Source organism: Miniopterus schreibersii (genome assembly GCF_964146895.1).
Source record: "Miniopterus schreibersii genome assembly, chromosome: 2".
NCBI lineage: Eukaryota > Metazoa > Chordata > Mammalia > Chiroptera > Miniopteridae > Miniopterus > Miniopterus schreibersii.
Window position 1 is genome coordinate 173,551,922 of NC_138102.1, and position 13,750 is coordinate 173,565,671.

The window sequence follows — 13,750 nt, forward strand, 5'->3', positions numbered from 1 at the left end:
GCCAAATTATTCAAGGATATCAAGTAAGGTAGGAGCTAAGTTTTGTCAGAAAACTAAGCAACCTAGCTCAGGTCCCCCAAAATAAAGCCAGAAGGCTACATCTGAAGATACTGCATTCTAGATATAAGATTATCAACACCTGGGAACCAATGACATTTCTGTAATATTTTCATTTTTCACATGTAAAGAGATATGACCTTCCTTTAAGATAGTTTCCAGTGTCATTTCCTTAGATTCTTGTTGACATTCAGAAAACTGAAATCTTTTTAAATTGCTAAGCTGTAGAAGAAGTGTTCTGAGCATTTTTGATAGGCAGAGATCACAACTAAAAAAAGATTCAATATTTAGAAACTTTCATATTTAAGATTTTCCAATGAAAATTTCACCAGTAGGGTAACCCATCTGTCTGTTGGACATTTTAGATATTTTCATGGGACTAAAATTTTTTCATATATTCACGAACTTAAAAGGAGAGAAAATTCTAGGTCTCATTACTAAATATATTAAGCATTAAATGAGTCCTGTAGTATATGACCCTCCCCCATTTGAAAGAGCGGATTAAGAAGTTCTTTGGGGCTGGGTGAACTCTAATGATCTAGATCTATGCCTGAGTTTACAATATGTGCTCTCTGAATTCCCAGAGGTGTAATGTAAGCTTCCCAAAGAGGAAGGAACTGGGGCTGTTTCTTAAAAGTTTTGTAAGTTATATATATAGTCACTTTCTAGCCTGTTTAAGCCTTGTGTTTATTTAGATTAGTCATATATAATCATTTCAGAATTCATCCTATAGAATACGCTAGTCTAATATTTACATGTACTTGATAATTTTGCCTTTTAGAATTTCAACATATATATATGTACACTAATACTTTGTCCATCACCTATGTTTTTCTTTTGTTGAAAAACACGATATATATATGTTGTAGGATTTTTATTTTATTTTTTAAGCTAATGGTTTGGAAGCTCTTACCATAAATATTCACTGTACAATCACATTGGCTTTGCCACCTGTTTAGGCAAAGTGGTTGTGCATATTAATAAGTGTTTTACATATTAATGATCTTTCTGAAGTGACTGGATCCCTGCCCTTCATTCCATGCGCTTCTCTGTTCCCACACCTTTCACATGACTAAGGATTAATGAAATCACCTCATCGTAATCGCGACCATAACTTCATCCAACAAGCACTCAGCTTTGGTTTTAGCACTTCATTAATGCTCACACCTTCTCTCTCTCTCCCCTAGTTGTAGCACAGTGAGGATTTCTGAATGTGTGTTACCATCCGAGGTAAGCTTTCATATGGGTTCGGCATATGAAGCTTATGCTGTCATAAGCCACACAGTGCCTGTGGAGTATGGCATGATTTTCACTATGCGATCCGATGAAAACAGGCCATTTAAAACATCTAACTTTGTAGTTTTTATTTGTATCTTAGTACCTTGAAATTAACAACCGGTACTTACTCAGCACAACCATCTCCTGTTGACGTGAATGCAGTAGAGCATGAGGTAAAGCATTTCAGCTGGATGAAAATGCGTGAAACCCAAGCATCCTGAGCTCCTTGCATCAGGGAATGGACATGTACATAAGTGGCATCATTTCTACCAATATGTGACTTGAAACCTTTTTTTAAAAGGAGAATGACTCTTCCAAATTTGCACTAAAGCAGTGTTAAGAATGTTCAAATGGCATGCTGCTTTTGTCTGGACGTGAATTTATTAGCAAGTAGTGAAGTACTTCTCTAAAGGACCATGAATTGTTGTGGTTTCATGGGTTCTCTTGTGAAGGGTGCTTTTATTTTTTAAATATAATTCAGAAATGTGAAAGGTAAGTGTGAACTATTGGCAGGTATTTCTCTGACCTGCAGAAGGTATTGGATGGGTTTTACTGTTTTTAACAAAATATTTCCAATTTGTTCCACTTTTGACGTGTAAGAAGCCAAGGTCCCCTTTTTCTCCAATGTGCTTGGGTCAGAGCTCTTTGTGCTTAATTCAAAAGAACGTTAACAGGCGGAAACAGTTCCTCCCGCTGATTCATTACATGGCGCACATTTTTTTCTGCCACTTAATCTGTAGCAAATCCCCAAACCTCTCAAAGAGCAACAAGGACTTCCCACCCCGTTGGGAATTTAAACTAAGATTGAATAATAAATAGCAGGGAACAAAGGACTTCCACGGTCTGGCCAGAACTTGCTTTTCCTTCTAGATGTCGAGTGCTTTAAATTCTGAGTGTGCTAACCCCAGGAAAAGGCGTCGGAGTAGGGGCTGAATGAACCTTTGTCACTAACTGGAACGCACTTAGTCGCATTTCCGGGCAGCTAGTCCCCGAGCATTATTTCAGCGATTTTTTCACATAAGTGGTCTTGACTTTGCCTTCTTTCCTCTGCAGGTGGACTCTCCTTCTGCAGGCTCCTCCTGCAGGGGGTGCCTCCTAACATAATCGAGTCCTACATGCGAGACTTGCACTCGAGCAATCCCGAGGGCTGCTGAGGGCCGGGCGCCGCCCCTGCGCTCCCCTGCTGTGAGACCTGGTTGCCATGAGAAAGCATTTTCTGTTTTGACACCAGGCACCCAAGTGTGGCCGTTGTTTTGGGGTTTTTTTCCTTCTAATGTTGAAGAAAGAAAATGTTTGCACGGATTGCTTGATTAAAAATTGTCAACAAAATCTCATTTGAAGTCAGCATTTTCATCATTATTGTCTGTGTTGTCACTGTACTTTACCAAAAAGCAAGCTATACGACAAGCAAAAGCAATTATTTTAGTTTAACTTAATATAAGGCTACAAATGCTTTTTTCCAGAGTGAACACACAGTACAATACACCGCTGTAGAATCTTGAGAACCATCTTTCTCTTGAGCCAAGAGATTTTCTCAGCAAAGCAGAGTTGTGTATTTCACTCAGCCCTGAGGAACAGCAGTGGATCGGTGCCTTCCCCCCACTGAATTCACTAGCAGACTTCCTAAAGTCAAACAAGTTTTCTCAACAGAAGGGGAAATGTATTCAATAAATGCTACAATAAATCCAAAGTGTTTATGATGAAATGACACAGCCCTTGTTTTTGTATTTGGGCCTGTGTGCTCAGACAGAACCGAGGACAAAAGGCCGGCAGCCAGCATGCCACCAGGCGCAGCCCTTGACCTGCAGCGTGTCTCTCTGGCTTGGCATCCTGGCCAAACCCACCGGAGCTGCTGCCAGAACAGCCAGTCACAGTGACCGAGAGCTGGTGCAGACTACAGAGCAGCTACAGATTTCGGGTTTGCTGATAGCATCCATTCAAATTGGTGGACACCTTCTTCAGAATCTAGAAGCTGAGAAACATTTCTGCAAACTCGTAATTTTCCAGCAGCTTCCTTCCCTCTTCTGGGTGTTGTAGAGGAAGTTTCCGTTAAGGGAGTGCCGTGGAAGTGTGAGTAAGGTACCACACCACACCTCACCTTCCCCCCTTTTGGTCTTTTAGCCTTTTGTTCTACAAGCTAAATACATTGTGACCTACCTATAGGTGGGCCCACAACATCCTGGGACAGTATTTTATTTTTAAAAATATTTGTATTGCTTTTTAGAGAGAGGAAAGGAGGGGGAGAGAGAGAGACATTGGTGTGAGAGTGAAACATCGATCAGCTGCCTCCTGCACGCCCCCTACTGGGGACTGAGCCCACAACCTGGGCATGTGCCCTGACCAGGGACTGAACCGGCAACCTTTCTGTGTACGGGCCGACGCCCAACCAACTGATTCACAACGGCCAGGGCCTGGGACAACATTGTAAAATATCTGCTCTGCTTCCTTTCATTATGATAGCTGGGAAGCGATGATGGTTGTCATGCTCCTGGGTGGATGTACAGCTCCTGAAGGGAAGGAGTGGATGACCCAAGTAGTTGTACTGTGTTTGGGAACAGCAAGGGAAAACTCAAGTTCTTGTCCAAACTATGGTGGCCGCCTCATTTCCTGTTCTGATTGGTTGGTGCTCTTGCCTTACTGGTTGTTAAGAATATTGGCTATCACCCCATGCTCTCAATAACTGAAATAACAATGTATATTGCATACATTGTTATCTCTATGCAAAGCCCCATTTTAATCAGAAAATTCATTTCCACATCATCGACTAAGACATTTTACATAAAAGAAGTCTGGCTTATCTATAAAGACATGAAGACTATGCATCTCTATTGCAAACAAATAGATCCTATCTCTATGTGGCCAAACTGATCAGTGTGGCCCCTGTGGCCTGGTTGCTGGGTCAGAGGCCCAGCGCAGCAGCTGAGCTGGTTGCCTAAACACCCATTGACCAATCTCACCAAGTCATAGTCAAGTTTATTATGCCATTTATAAGCATTGCCTAAAAGTGACTGTAAAGCATCCAGTTGTTACAAATGCTCTCTAGCTATATTTTGTACCAGATAAGGTTATTTTTCTACATGTGATCTCTGTCCTCATATTAAGGGTACTTCCATACCACAAAGTCTCTACAAGGAAGAAAACATCTATTTTAAAGCTACAAAGAGCAAAAAATGCCAGAAGCTGTCATTGCTATTAGCTGCCTACAACTTAGTTCTTGTTTTCTTTAATTTCACTCTACTATAGAAAAGTTATACATCATAGGAATTTACCAAAAACTCGTTTGGGGAACTAAAGCTTCATTAAATTTTTGAAAGGATCTCCCTTACTTACTTACTTTAAAATAAAGCTTAATAGGTGTTTTTATGTAAATTAGTACAGAACTGGGGGGGGGGGACCGCTAGTGCCAAGAAACACTGGGATAAAGTCATATGTTCTTAACCACTCACTCTTAAGTTGAATTCTGAAACATTCTGTTAAGTTCAGCAAATGAGTTGTTGAATGTCTGATGTGTGCATGTCACTGCGGTGGATTCAGCTAGGAACCCAATGAGGCATAAACCACTTCATGCGTTTAAGGAATTTATAACGCATAAGACTAACACACACAGGGAGAGACGTGAGCAGAGCAGCACACAGGTGTAAGAGAGCTCTGTAAGGCTTCAGAAGCTGAATAGTAAGGTTTATGTGTTATTTTCCATGTACGTATCACACTACAGTGTAGTACAGGACCTGCCACATGACTTTATTTTTGTAAACCAAATTAAATATGACTCTGAGCTCCCCACTAGCCAGGGAAATTGAGAAATTCTCTCTGTCCTGCTTGGAAGGTCCTGTCTCAGGTCCTGGGCCAACTGGAATCTTTCCTGGAGCCTAGAAAATGAAGAGAAGGAAAGCTTCTGCATTTGTCTCCCCTGGTGGCTGCAGAGATGCCTGTGGTCAGCCCAGTACGGTCCACTTCAACGTGCTAGACAAGCGTGGGAACACTGGACAGTTCTGCCATTTAGTGCCAGCCCTGGACCTGGGCAAAAGGGACTTATGCAATTTCAAGAGTCTCATTCTGGCCCTTCTCCAGCCTTATCTCCCTGCATGAGGCAGGGAGGCCATACATCCAGGGGATGTGCCAACTTGGAACCCTTCCCACACTGCTCCTTCTCATAGATTGTACCATTCTCACTGTCACTGCTTTGTGGGCCTTTTCCCTGGGTTCAAACCCCTAAGAAGAACCATGTGGCCAGTATAGTATCCTGAGGCCCAAGGGGTGGACAGAGGTGCATGTTTGCCAGGAAGTTGGGGTGTGCGGATGTGACCAGATCTTGTGCATAGGGCTGGGGCCTCTACACATGTGCACCTGAGACTCCGCATGGTGTGCAATGGAAGAAGGAGCTGGGATTCTTGAAGACCAGGGAGACAGGAGACAGGCAGTGGACCACAATTTCTGAAGAATCTGGTAATTCTACATTCAAACTGGGTCTTCCAGGTCATTCAGAATACCACAGGATACAATTATTCTCTTAACCACCTGTTAGCTTGATTTATAGCTTCTAAATATTTACGTATGAGTTAAAAAAAGTTGAAGGTCAGGCAGCCCCCAACCATCTGTTCCCATTCTCGAATCCTTTCCTCCCCCCTCCACCATCCCACATTGCTCACACCTCTCCATCACCACCACTTCCTCCGCCCCACTCACCAATCTCACATCTGACCCTTTATCTCCTGCCTCCCTTAAGTTCCCTGGAACAGAAAATTCTAGAAATGTAAGTTTGGCCTTGGAGTAGAATAAGGAATAATAATAATACCAGACAGTATTACCAATTGTCCCTATAATATTCATTGATTCTAAATCGAACTCTACATTTTTTTAATTTTCTTATCTCAGCCAGGCCACTGTATCATCCTTGCACCAAAGATTCAGGTGATTGCTACATGTAGATATTTATAAAATCCTTTGAATGAACTTTGATAACTTAGAATGGACCAGAGAGCCCAGCCAGTGTGGCTCAGAGGTTGAGCGTCGACCTAGGATCCAGGAGATCGTGGTTCGATTCCCGGTCAGGGCACATGCCCGGGTTGCGGGCTCGATCCCCAGTGTGGGGCGCGCAGGAGGCAGCCCATCAATGACTCTCTCATCATTGATGTTTCTCTCTCTCCCTCTCCCTCTCCCTCCCTCTCTTTGAAATCAATAAAGATATATTAAAAAAAAAAAAAAATGGACCAGAGAAACAAGCCCATCCACGGAACGACCAGTTCTCCTGCTTCTAAGGGCTGTCATCACCCTCTCAAAGACACTTGAGCTCTCTCTGACCCCAAATGCGCTGACCCGCACAGTCTCTGGCCTACCTCAATGTTTGTCTATCTGGAGTAGGCTACTAGGAAGAAAATACCAGGAAATCAGCAAGATAGTTAAACACTCCCAAAAGGGTCACTCAGAGTGTGGCTTGGGGCAACTGCCTGACTCGAGGCACTGAAAACAAAAACAAACCAAAACACACACACCTTGCACTCTAATGCATAATGGGCCATAACTTCTTTTCTCCCGAGCAATGGTTTTAGAAAAAGCTTTCTGTTCTTTGTTGATAAGCACTTACAAACTACCCACAGCAAGAGATTCCCTCCATTTATTATTCTACTCTCACCTTCATCCTAGTCTTGGAGCCTAAGAAAACATCTTAAAGACACTGTACACCAGTTTGGTTTCAATTTTTTTTTTTAAGTTAATGAAAAAAGAGAAAAAGAAAAAAAATAAAGAGGGGTTACCAGCCACAGTGTGGCAAGGAAAGGAACCAGTATTCAGATTTTGTAAGGCATCCCTCTTGGATGATTAGAACAAAGGGTAATTGGAAAGGAGCCATGTTGCAAAATAAATCAAAGCTGTTTTAAAGTCATGTGGTCATTTGGAAAATTCCAGGCACTCCAGAGACAAATAACGGATCCTCTTCAAGCTACGGGATAAAATGGCACTGGGCTGTTCATCCCAGACCCCCTCCTGAGTGTCCACTGGAGGGCTATTGTCAAGTCAGCGGCAACCCTGCCCTGGGAGGTGCCACTGAGCTGGAGGCAGGTTGGAGAATAGTGGAGGCTGCCAGGCAGAGGCAGAGCCTCTGCGCGGTGTTATTTTCACGCGCTTCTTAAGGGCTCACAGCTGGGCTCAGTAAATGTTAGCGGCAGAAGTAGGAGTTCATCAGTGAGCTAAGCTGTTCCTGGGTCCTTCTGTGATCATCAAGTCCTTGTGGCAAGCAGGGACTCTGACCCAAAGCTGGCCTATAGTAGCTCCACTCCCTGAAGTGGAGAGAGTGACGGGAAATGGGCATGATGTGGCGGAAGGGGCTCCGTGAAGGCCAAGACCAAGCCGGAGCAGCACTGGCACGATTTTTTGTACCGAGCGAAGGGCAATCAAGAGCAGTGAGACAGAAATGAAGCCAGAAATAGCCTCACCAGACAAGGAACTACCGAAAGAGGAAACAGCAACGAGAGAGTCAACAATAAAAAGAGAACAGCACCTACTTGTGTGTCTTACAGGCTTTATCTCAGTTGCGGTTCCTCAACCCTGCTCACCACCCCTGCACGTCTATTTGCAGAAGAAAGGAAAACTGGGACAGGCGTGAGAGAAGCCTGAAGCCACTGCCACAACCCCTTATTTTTATTAAGATTTACCCACATGTTGTATTCTCCATAATATATAAGTTTATTTAATAGAAAACAATTTTTTCTTCCCAGATCTTCAAAAGGGTGTTGTTCCAAACATATTGTCAGGGAGTTAAAAGTATCCCAGTCTGGGAAGCACAGTAGCATGTTAAAAAAAAAAATGTCATCAAGCACCGGTCGGCATGGCTCAGCAGTTGAGCATCAACCTAGGATCCAGGAGATCGCGGTTCGATTCCCGGTCAGGGCACATGCCCGGGTTTCGGGCTTGATCCCCAGTGGGGGGCGTGGAGGAGGCAGCCGATCAATGACTCTCTCATCATTGATGTTTCTCTCTCTCTCTCCCTCTCCCTTCCTCTCTGAAATCAATAAAGACATATTTTAAAAAAGCAAAAAAAACCTTCCTCAACAATGAAGGACAATGTCTTTACCAAGGAACAAGATCTTAATTCCACTGGATTTATTATGTAATCAATGAAAAAATATATATTAAAATACATATAAAATTAAGGTGTAAAAATAAAATAAATCTTAAACATCTATCATCTATCTATCATCTATCTATCATCTACCTATCATCTACCTATCATCTACCTATCTATCTATCATCTATCTATCTATCTATCTATCTATCTATCTATCTATCTATCTATCTATCATCTATCTATGTCTATCTATCTATCTATCTATCTATCTATCTATCTATCTATCTATCTATCTATCTATATCTATCATCTATCTATATCTATCATCTATCTATCTATCATCTATCTATATCTATCATCTATCTATCATCTATCTATCTATCTATCTACCATCTGTCTATCTATCTATCATCTATCTATATATCTATCATCTATCTATCATCTATTTATCTATCTACCATCTGTCTATCTATCTATCTTATTCTTCATCCTGGAAAGAACAGTCTTAAAGCAAAATGGAGTCAAGCTGGTCTTTGTCATCCCTTAGTTGCCCCGAGTCCTCTCTCTCTTCTTCCCGCCCCCTCCTTTTCCACCTGGGGCTCGTGGGGCTTGCTCCGAGTGGTACCTCCGCCCAAGCCTTCTGTATGCTTGTTCCATGATACTCAAAATGTGGCCTGGTGACCGCCAGCAGCACACGGAGCTTGTCAGAATGGCCCTGCCTTGAAACAGGATCTCCAGGTGCTTCGTGTGCTGGTTCACGCAGGAGGGTTGCAGTTCCAGACTTCTCTCTCGTTTCTTGCGTGGATATTTACATGGGGCCATGCTCTCTCAGCTGTCCCAAAGCAAAGACATTCTGTTTTCTTTTCTTTAAAATATATCTTTATTGATTTCAGACAGAGGAGGGGAGAGGGAGAGAGAGACAGAAACATCAATGATGAGAGAGTCATTGATCGGCTGCCTCCTGCACGCCCCCCACAGCAGATAAGAGCCCACAACCTGGGCATGTGCCCTGATGGGGAATCGAACCTTGATCTCCTGGATGACAGGTTGATGCTCAACCGCAGAGACACGCCCGGCCAGGAGGAAAGACATTCTGACAAAAATATCCCTCTAACATGCTTGCCAACACTTGTTATTTCCTGTCTTTTTGATGATGGCCATTTAACAGGTGTGAGGTGATAGCTCATTGTGGTTTTGATTTGCATTTCCCTAATAATTAGTGATGTTGAACATGTTTTCATGTGCCTGTTAGTCATCTGTATGCCTTTCTCAGAAAAGTGTCCATTCAGATCCTCTGCCTATTTTTTAAATCAGGTTGTTTTGTTGTTATTAAATTACATGAGCTCTTTATAAATTTTGGATATTAACCCCTTATTAGATATATCATTTGCAAATGTCTTCTCCCTTCAGGTTGGTTGCCTTTTTCTTTTGTTGATGGTTTCCTTTGGTATGAAGAAGTTTTTTAGTTTGATTTGGAGAGGATGTGAAGAAAAGGTGACCTGGATACACTCTTTGTGGGATTATAAATTGGTGCAGCCACAATGGAAAACAGTATGGAGGACCCTCAAAAAATTGATCCAGAAATTACTTTTCTGGGTATTTATGCAAGGAATATGAAAACACTGATTCAAAAAGATATATGGGCACAGCCGGGCGTGGCTCAGCGGTTGACTGTAGAGACCCAGGATCCAGGCGATCAGGGTTCAATTTCCGGTCAGGGCACATGCCCGGGTTGCGGGTTCGATCCCCAGTCAGGTGCGTGCAGGAGGCACCAATGACTCTCTCATCATTGATGTTCCTATCTCTCTCTCCCTCTCCTTTCCTCTCTCTGAAATCAATAAAGATATATTAAAAAAAAAAAAAAAGATATATGGGCCCCTACATTCATTGCAGCATTATAGATGTTAGCCAAAATATGGAGACAACCTAAGCATCATCCATCAACAGATGATGGATAAAGAAGATCCATCAACAGATGGTGGCATATATATCAATGGAATACTACTCAGCCATAAAAATGATGAGATATTGCCATTTACAACATGGATGGACCGTAAGGGTATTGTGCTAAGTGAAATAAGTCAGACAGAGAAGAACAAAAACCATATGCTTTCACTAATATGTGGAATATAAAGCAAAAAGAAACAAACAAAACAAAACAAAAACTGTAATACAGGGTATAGTTAAATTTATTAACCTAGAAAAGGATTTTTCCTTGGATTATTCGCAGTACTAATAAATTAAAAAGCAGGTATCTCCAAGTTTACTGTCCATAAAACCAGCAAAGTTAAAAGCTGGTCTCTGTCATTGTGAGTCCTTTCCTGCATTTTTCAGCATCATTTTTCACATTAAAAATTAGCAGATGTATATTCAATGAATGTTTGGCCTGTAGACACCCTCATATGGCCCTAAGGCACGATTAGCCAAACTTTTTTCTGTGAAGGGCCAGACAATAAATACTCTAGGGTTTTGCAGGCCATATGGTCTCTACCACAAATATTTAAACTTCACCCTTGGAGCACAAAAGCAGCCATAAACAATATGTAAGGCATACTCATGGCACTGAAATATGAATTTCACATAATTTTGTATCACAAAAAAATCTTTTGATTTTTTTCTCAATCATTTTAAAATGTGAAAACCAGCAACATAGTGCCTATAGCTAACAATATGGTATTGTGCACTTCAAAATTCATTAAGAAGGTAGACCTCAGCCCAGCTGGGTGACTTGCTTGGTTGGAGTGTCGTCCCATACACCAAAAAGATTGCGGGTTCGATTCCCCATCAGGGCACATACCTAAGTTATGGGTTTTGTCCCCGGTCAGGGCATATATGGGAGGCAATAAATGGATGTTTCTCTCTATAAAAAAAAGGTAGATCTCATCTTAGGTGTTCTTAAAACAACCACCATGAAACAAACAAAACAAAGGAAAACAAGGGAAGTTTGAGAGGTGTTGGGTGTGTCTGTTACCTAGACTGTGGTGATGTTATCGTGGATGTTTGCATATGTTCAAACTCATCAAACTGTACACATTAAATATGTGCAATTCTTTATATATTAATTATACCTTAATAAAGCTATTTTTTAAAAAAAAGTAAAACCAGACTTAGCTTGTGGGCTGTGTGAAAGCAGGTGGTGGGCTGACCTATCTCTGGGGTGCTGTGATGGATCCTACAGGACAAACTGCATCTGCTGACAGATGCTGCCCAACACAACTGTCTTGAGCTTGTTCTGTGCCTTAGAAAAGTACACACAGATCATACCATGAAGTGAAAAAACAGTCAAGTGGCAGGCTTATCTCAGTATAACCTGTTTGTGACAAGTCTTCCCTGTCTAAATGGGTGCATTGTGAGGTAAGGGCCGTGAACTATCACGTGTGGCAAGTGTGATGCGTCCCACATGCAGTGGGAGGACACTGCCCGGATCCCTGTCTTCTAGTCCCACGCAAGGGTGTGTATAAACCTACCCATTGTTATTGGTATTATGGTCAGGCAGGCATGACCAGAGCAGGACAATAGGCCAGGTACGGAAGGTCGCCAGGGTGGAAAGCCCCAGGTGCCTAGCAACAGGGAAAACTATGAAAACAAGGACCTCACCCCCAGGGTGACCTTCCTTCCCTAGTATATGGCTGGTCACGCAGTTTAGCCCCCCTGACCTTTCATATCACTGGCCATGTGGTTTGGAACCCCCCACCCTGACCTTTCCTCCCCTGGCATGTTGCTAGTCATGAGGGTTAGACGCCCTTAGAGGGGGAATGATGGAGGGAGCTGGAGAATAGCCCTTAAGCATTAAGACCCCAGGACAATGAGGTTCTGACTTGAATCAAACACATCTAGGCCTCAGTTGTGTTTCAGCTCCAGGCCCAGGAGAGCAGCAAAACCAGACAAGCGATGCCATGGCTGACCTCAGGACCAGCAACACTGGATAATGACCCCTTGACCTGGCTCCCACCAATCAGTGGAGACCAGATCCCTGAAAGGACACACCTGGAGAGCTGATGAGATTCTGTTGAGATCTTCCCTGGGACCTCCCCTAAAATCCCCACCCTTAAAAGCCCTTAGGATGGGGGAACCAGCAAGCCCCCTACCAGTGTTACCTTTGCCCTCCTCTCTCCTAGGGTCCAAGTCCCATTCTTTTGCCCCCGTAGCTTGTTTCCAGAGCCCATTTCTTCTACTGTTCACTTATTATGCCTCTGTGACTCTCTAAATAAACTTTCTCTTACAGTTTGAGTCTTGCCTCTGAATTCTTTCTCAGCCAGAACTCGAGCGGAGGTTGCTGAACCCAGGTCTGGTCTCACTTCACCGGTCTGACACCTGGTGCCCTCTCACCGCCAAGTGTCACATGCTCTGAGGAACGGGATCGGGTTTCCAGCATTCAGCCCCATCGTTAGCGTTTCCAAGTTGTCATTTTTAGCTCCAACACCTTGGTCTCTGAACCCTGAAACCCCAGAACGGGTTCTCCAGAACGGATATACGGCAGGGACCCCCGTGCTGGGGGTTGGAAGAACCGTGCCTGTGTGTTTATGAAACAGGACCTCTTTTCAGACAGACAGATGGGCAGTCACACCGGCGGCCCAGGGCCCGAGCTCGGGCTCTCCCAGCCCTGCCCCCGTGCCCCTCGGGCTCTGCAGACAGCCGGGCCCTGCCCCCGCGCCCCCTCGGGCTCTGCAGACAGCGGGGTCCTGCCCCCGCGCCCCTCGGGCTCTGCAGACAGCCGGGTCCTGCCCCCGCGCCCCTCGGGCTCTGCAGGGAGCCGGGTCCTGCCCCCGCGCCCCTCGGGCTCTGCAGACAGCCGGGTCCTGCCCCCGCGCCCCTCGGGCTCTGCAGGGAGCCGGGTCCTGCCCCCGCGCCCCTCGGGCTCTGCAGGGAGCCGGGCCCTGCCCCCGCGCCCCTTGGGCTCTGCAGACAGCGGGGTCCTGCCGCGTGGGGAGCCCAGGCGACAGCGAGTGCGCCCCGGGCATGGCACAGGAGAGGGGCCAGCCTCCCCCCCCCACCCCGCCCCCCCGGCCGCAGCCTTCTCCCGGGGACGGGACGGGCCTTCCCGAGGAAGAGCTGGACCTTGAAACACGTGCATCCAGCCCTCGGAAGGCAGGGCCCTCGGCGCGCCAGTTACAAAGTTCCCGTCCGCGGGGCCCCGGGGGGACAAGGTGGCCCCGTGGCAGCCGGTCCAACCCTTGCCGACACCCCGCCCGGCGGTCCCGCACCCCTCCCGGCCCCCACCGGCCCCGCCCCCAGCCTGCTGCCCAGCCGCGGGGGGGCGGGGCGGGGCGGGGCCGGGGACCGCGGGCGGCCGGGCTGACCTCCGCCGCGGCCCCGCGAGCTCCTCCCTCCGCCTCTCCCGCCCTGGCGCCG

The 13,750-nt window shown here is 45.1% G+C and overlaps 1 protein-coding gene across 11 annotated transcripts in view; it reads left to right on the forward strand.

Moving 5' to 3' along the window:
- Positions 1 to 2,669, forward strand: part of MYBPC1 (myosin binding protein C1) — a 77,084-nt gene extending 74,415 nt beyond the window's left edge. For 5 of the 11 annotated variants that reach the window (XM_081130302.1, XM_081130309.1, XM_081130310.1 and 2 more), the window contains 2 exons: positions 1,245 to 1,287; positions 2,389 to 2,669. In XM_081130302.1, coding sequence (XP_080986428.1) covers positions 1,245 to 1,258 — 14 coding nt within the window. In that variant the 3' untranslated portion in view covers positions 1,259 to 1,287; positions 2,389 to 2,669. The remainder of the gene's footprint in view (positions 1 to 1,244; positions 1,288 to 2,388) is intronic. The other 6 variants (XM_081130305.1, XM_081130307.1, XM_081130308.1 and 3 more) reach the window with 2 other exon arrangements.
- The last annotated feature ends 11,081 nt before the right edge of the window (positions 2,670 to 13,750 follow it).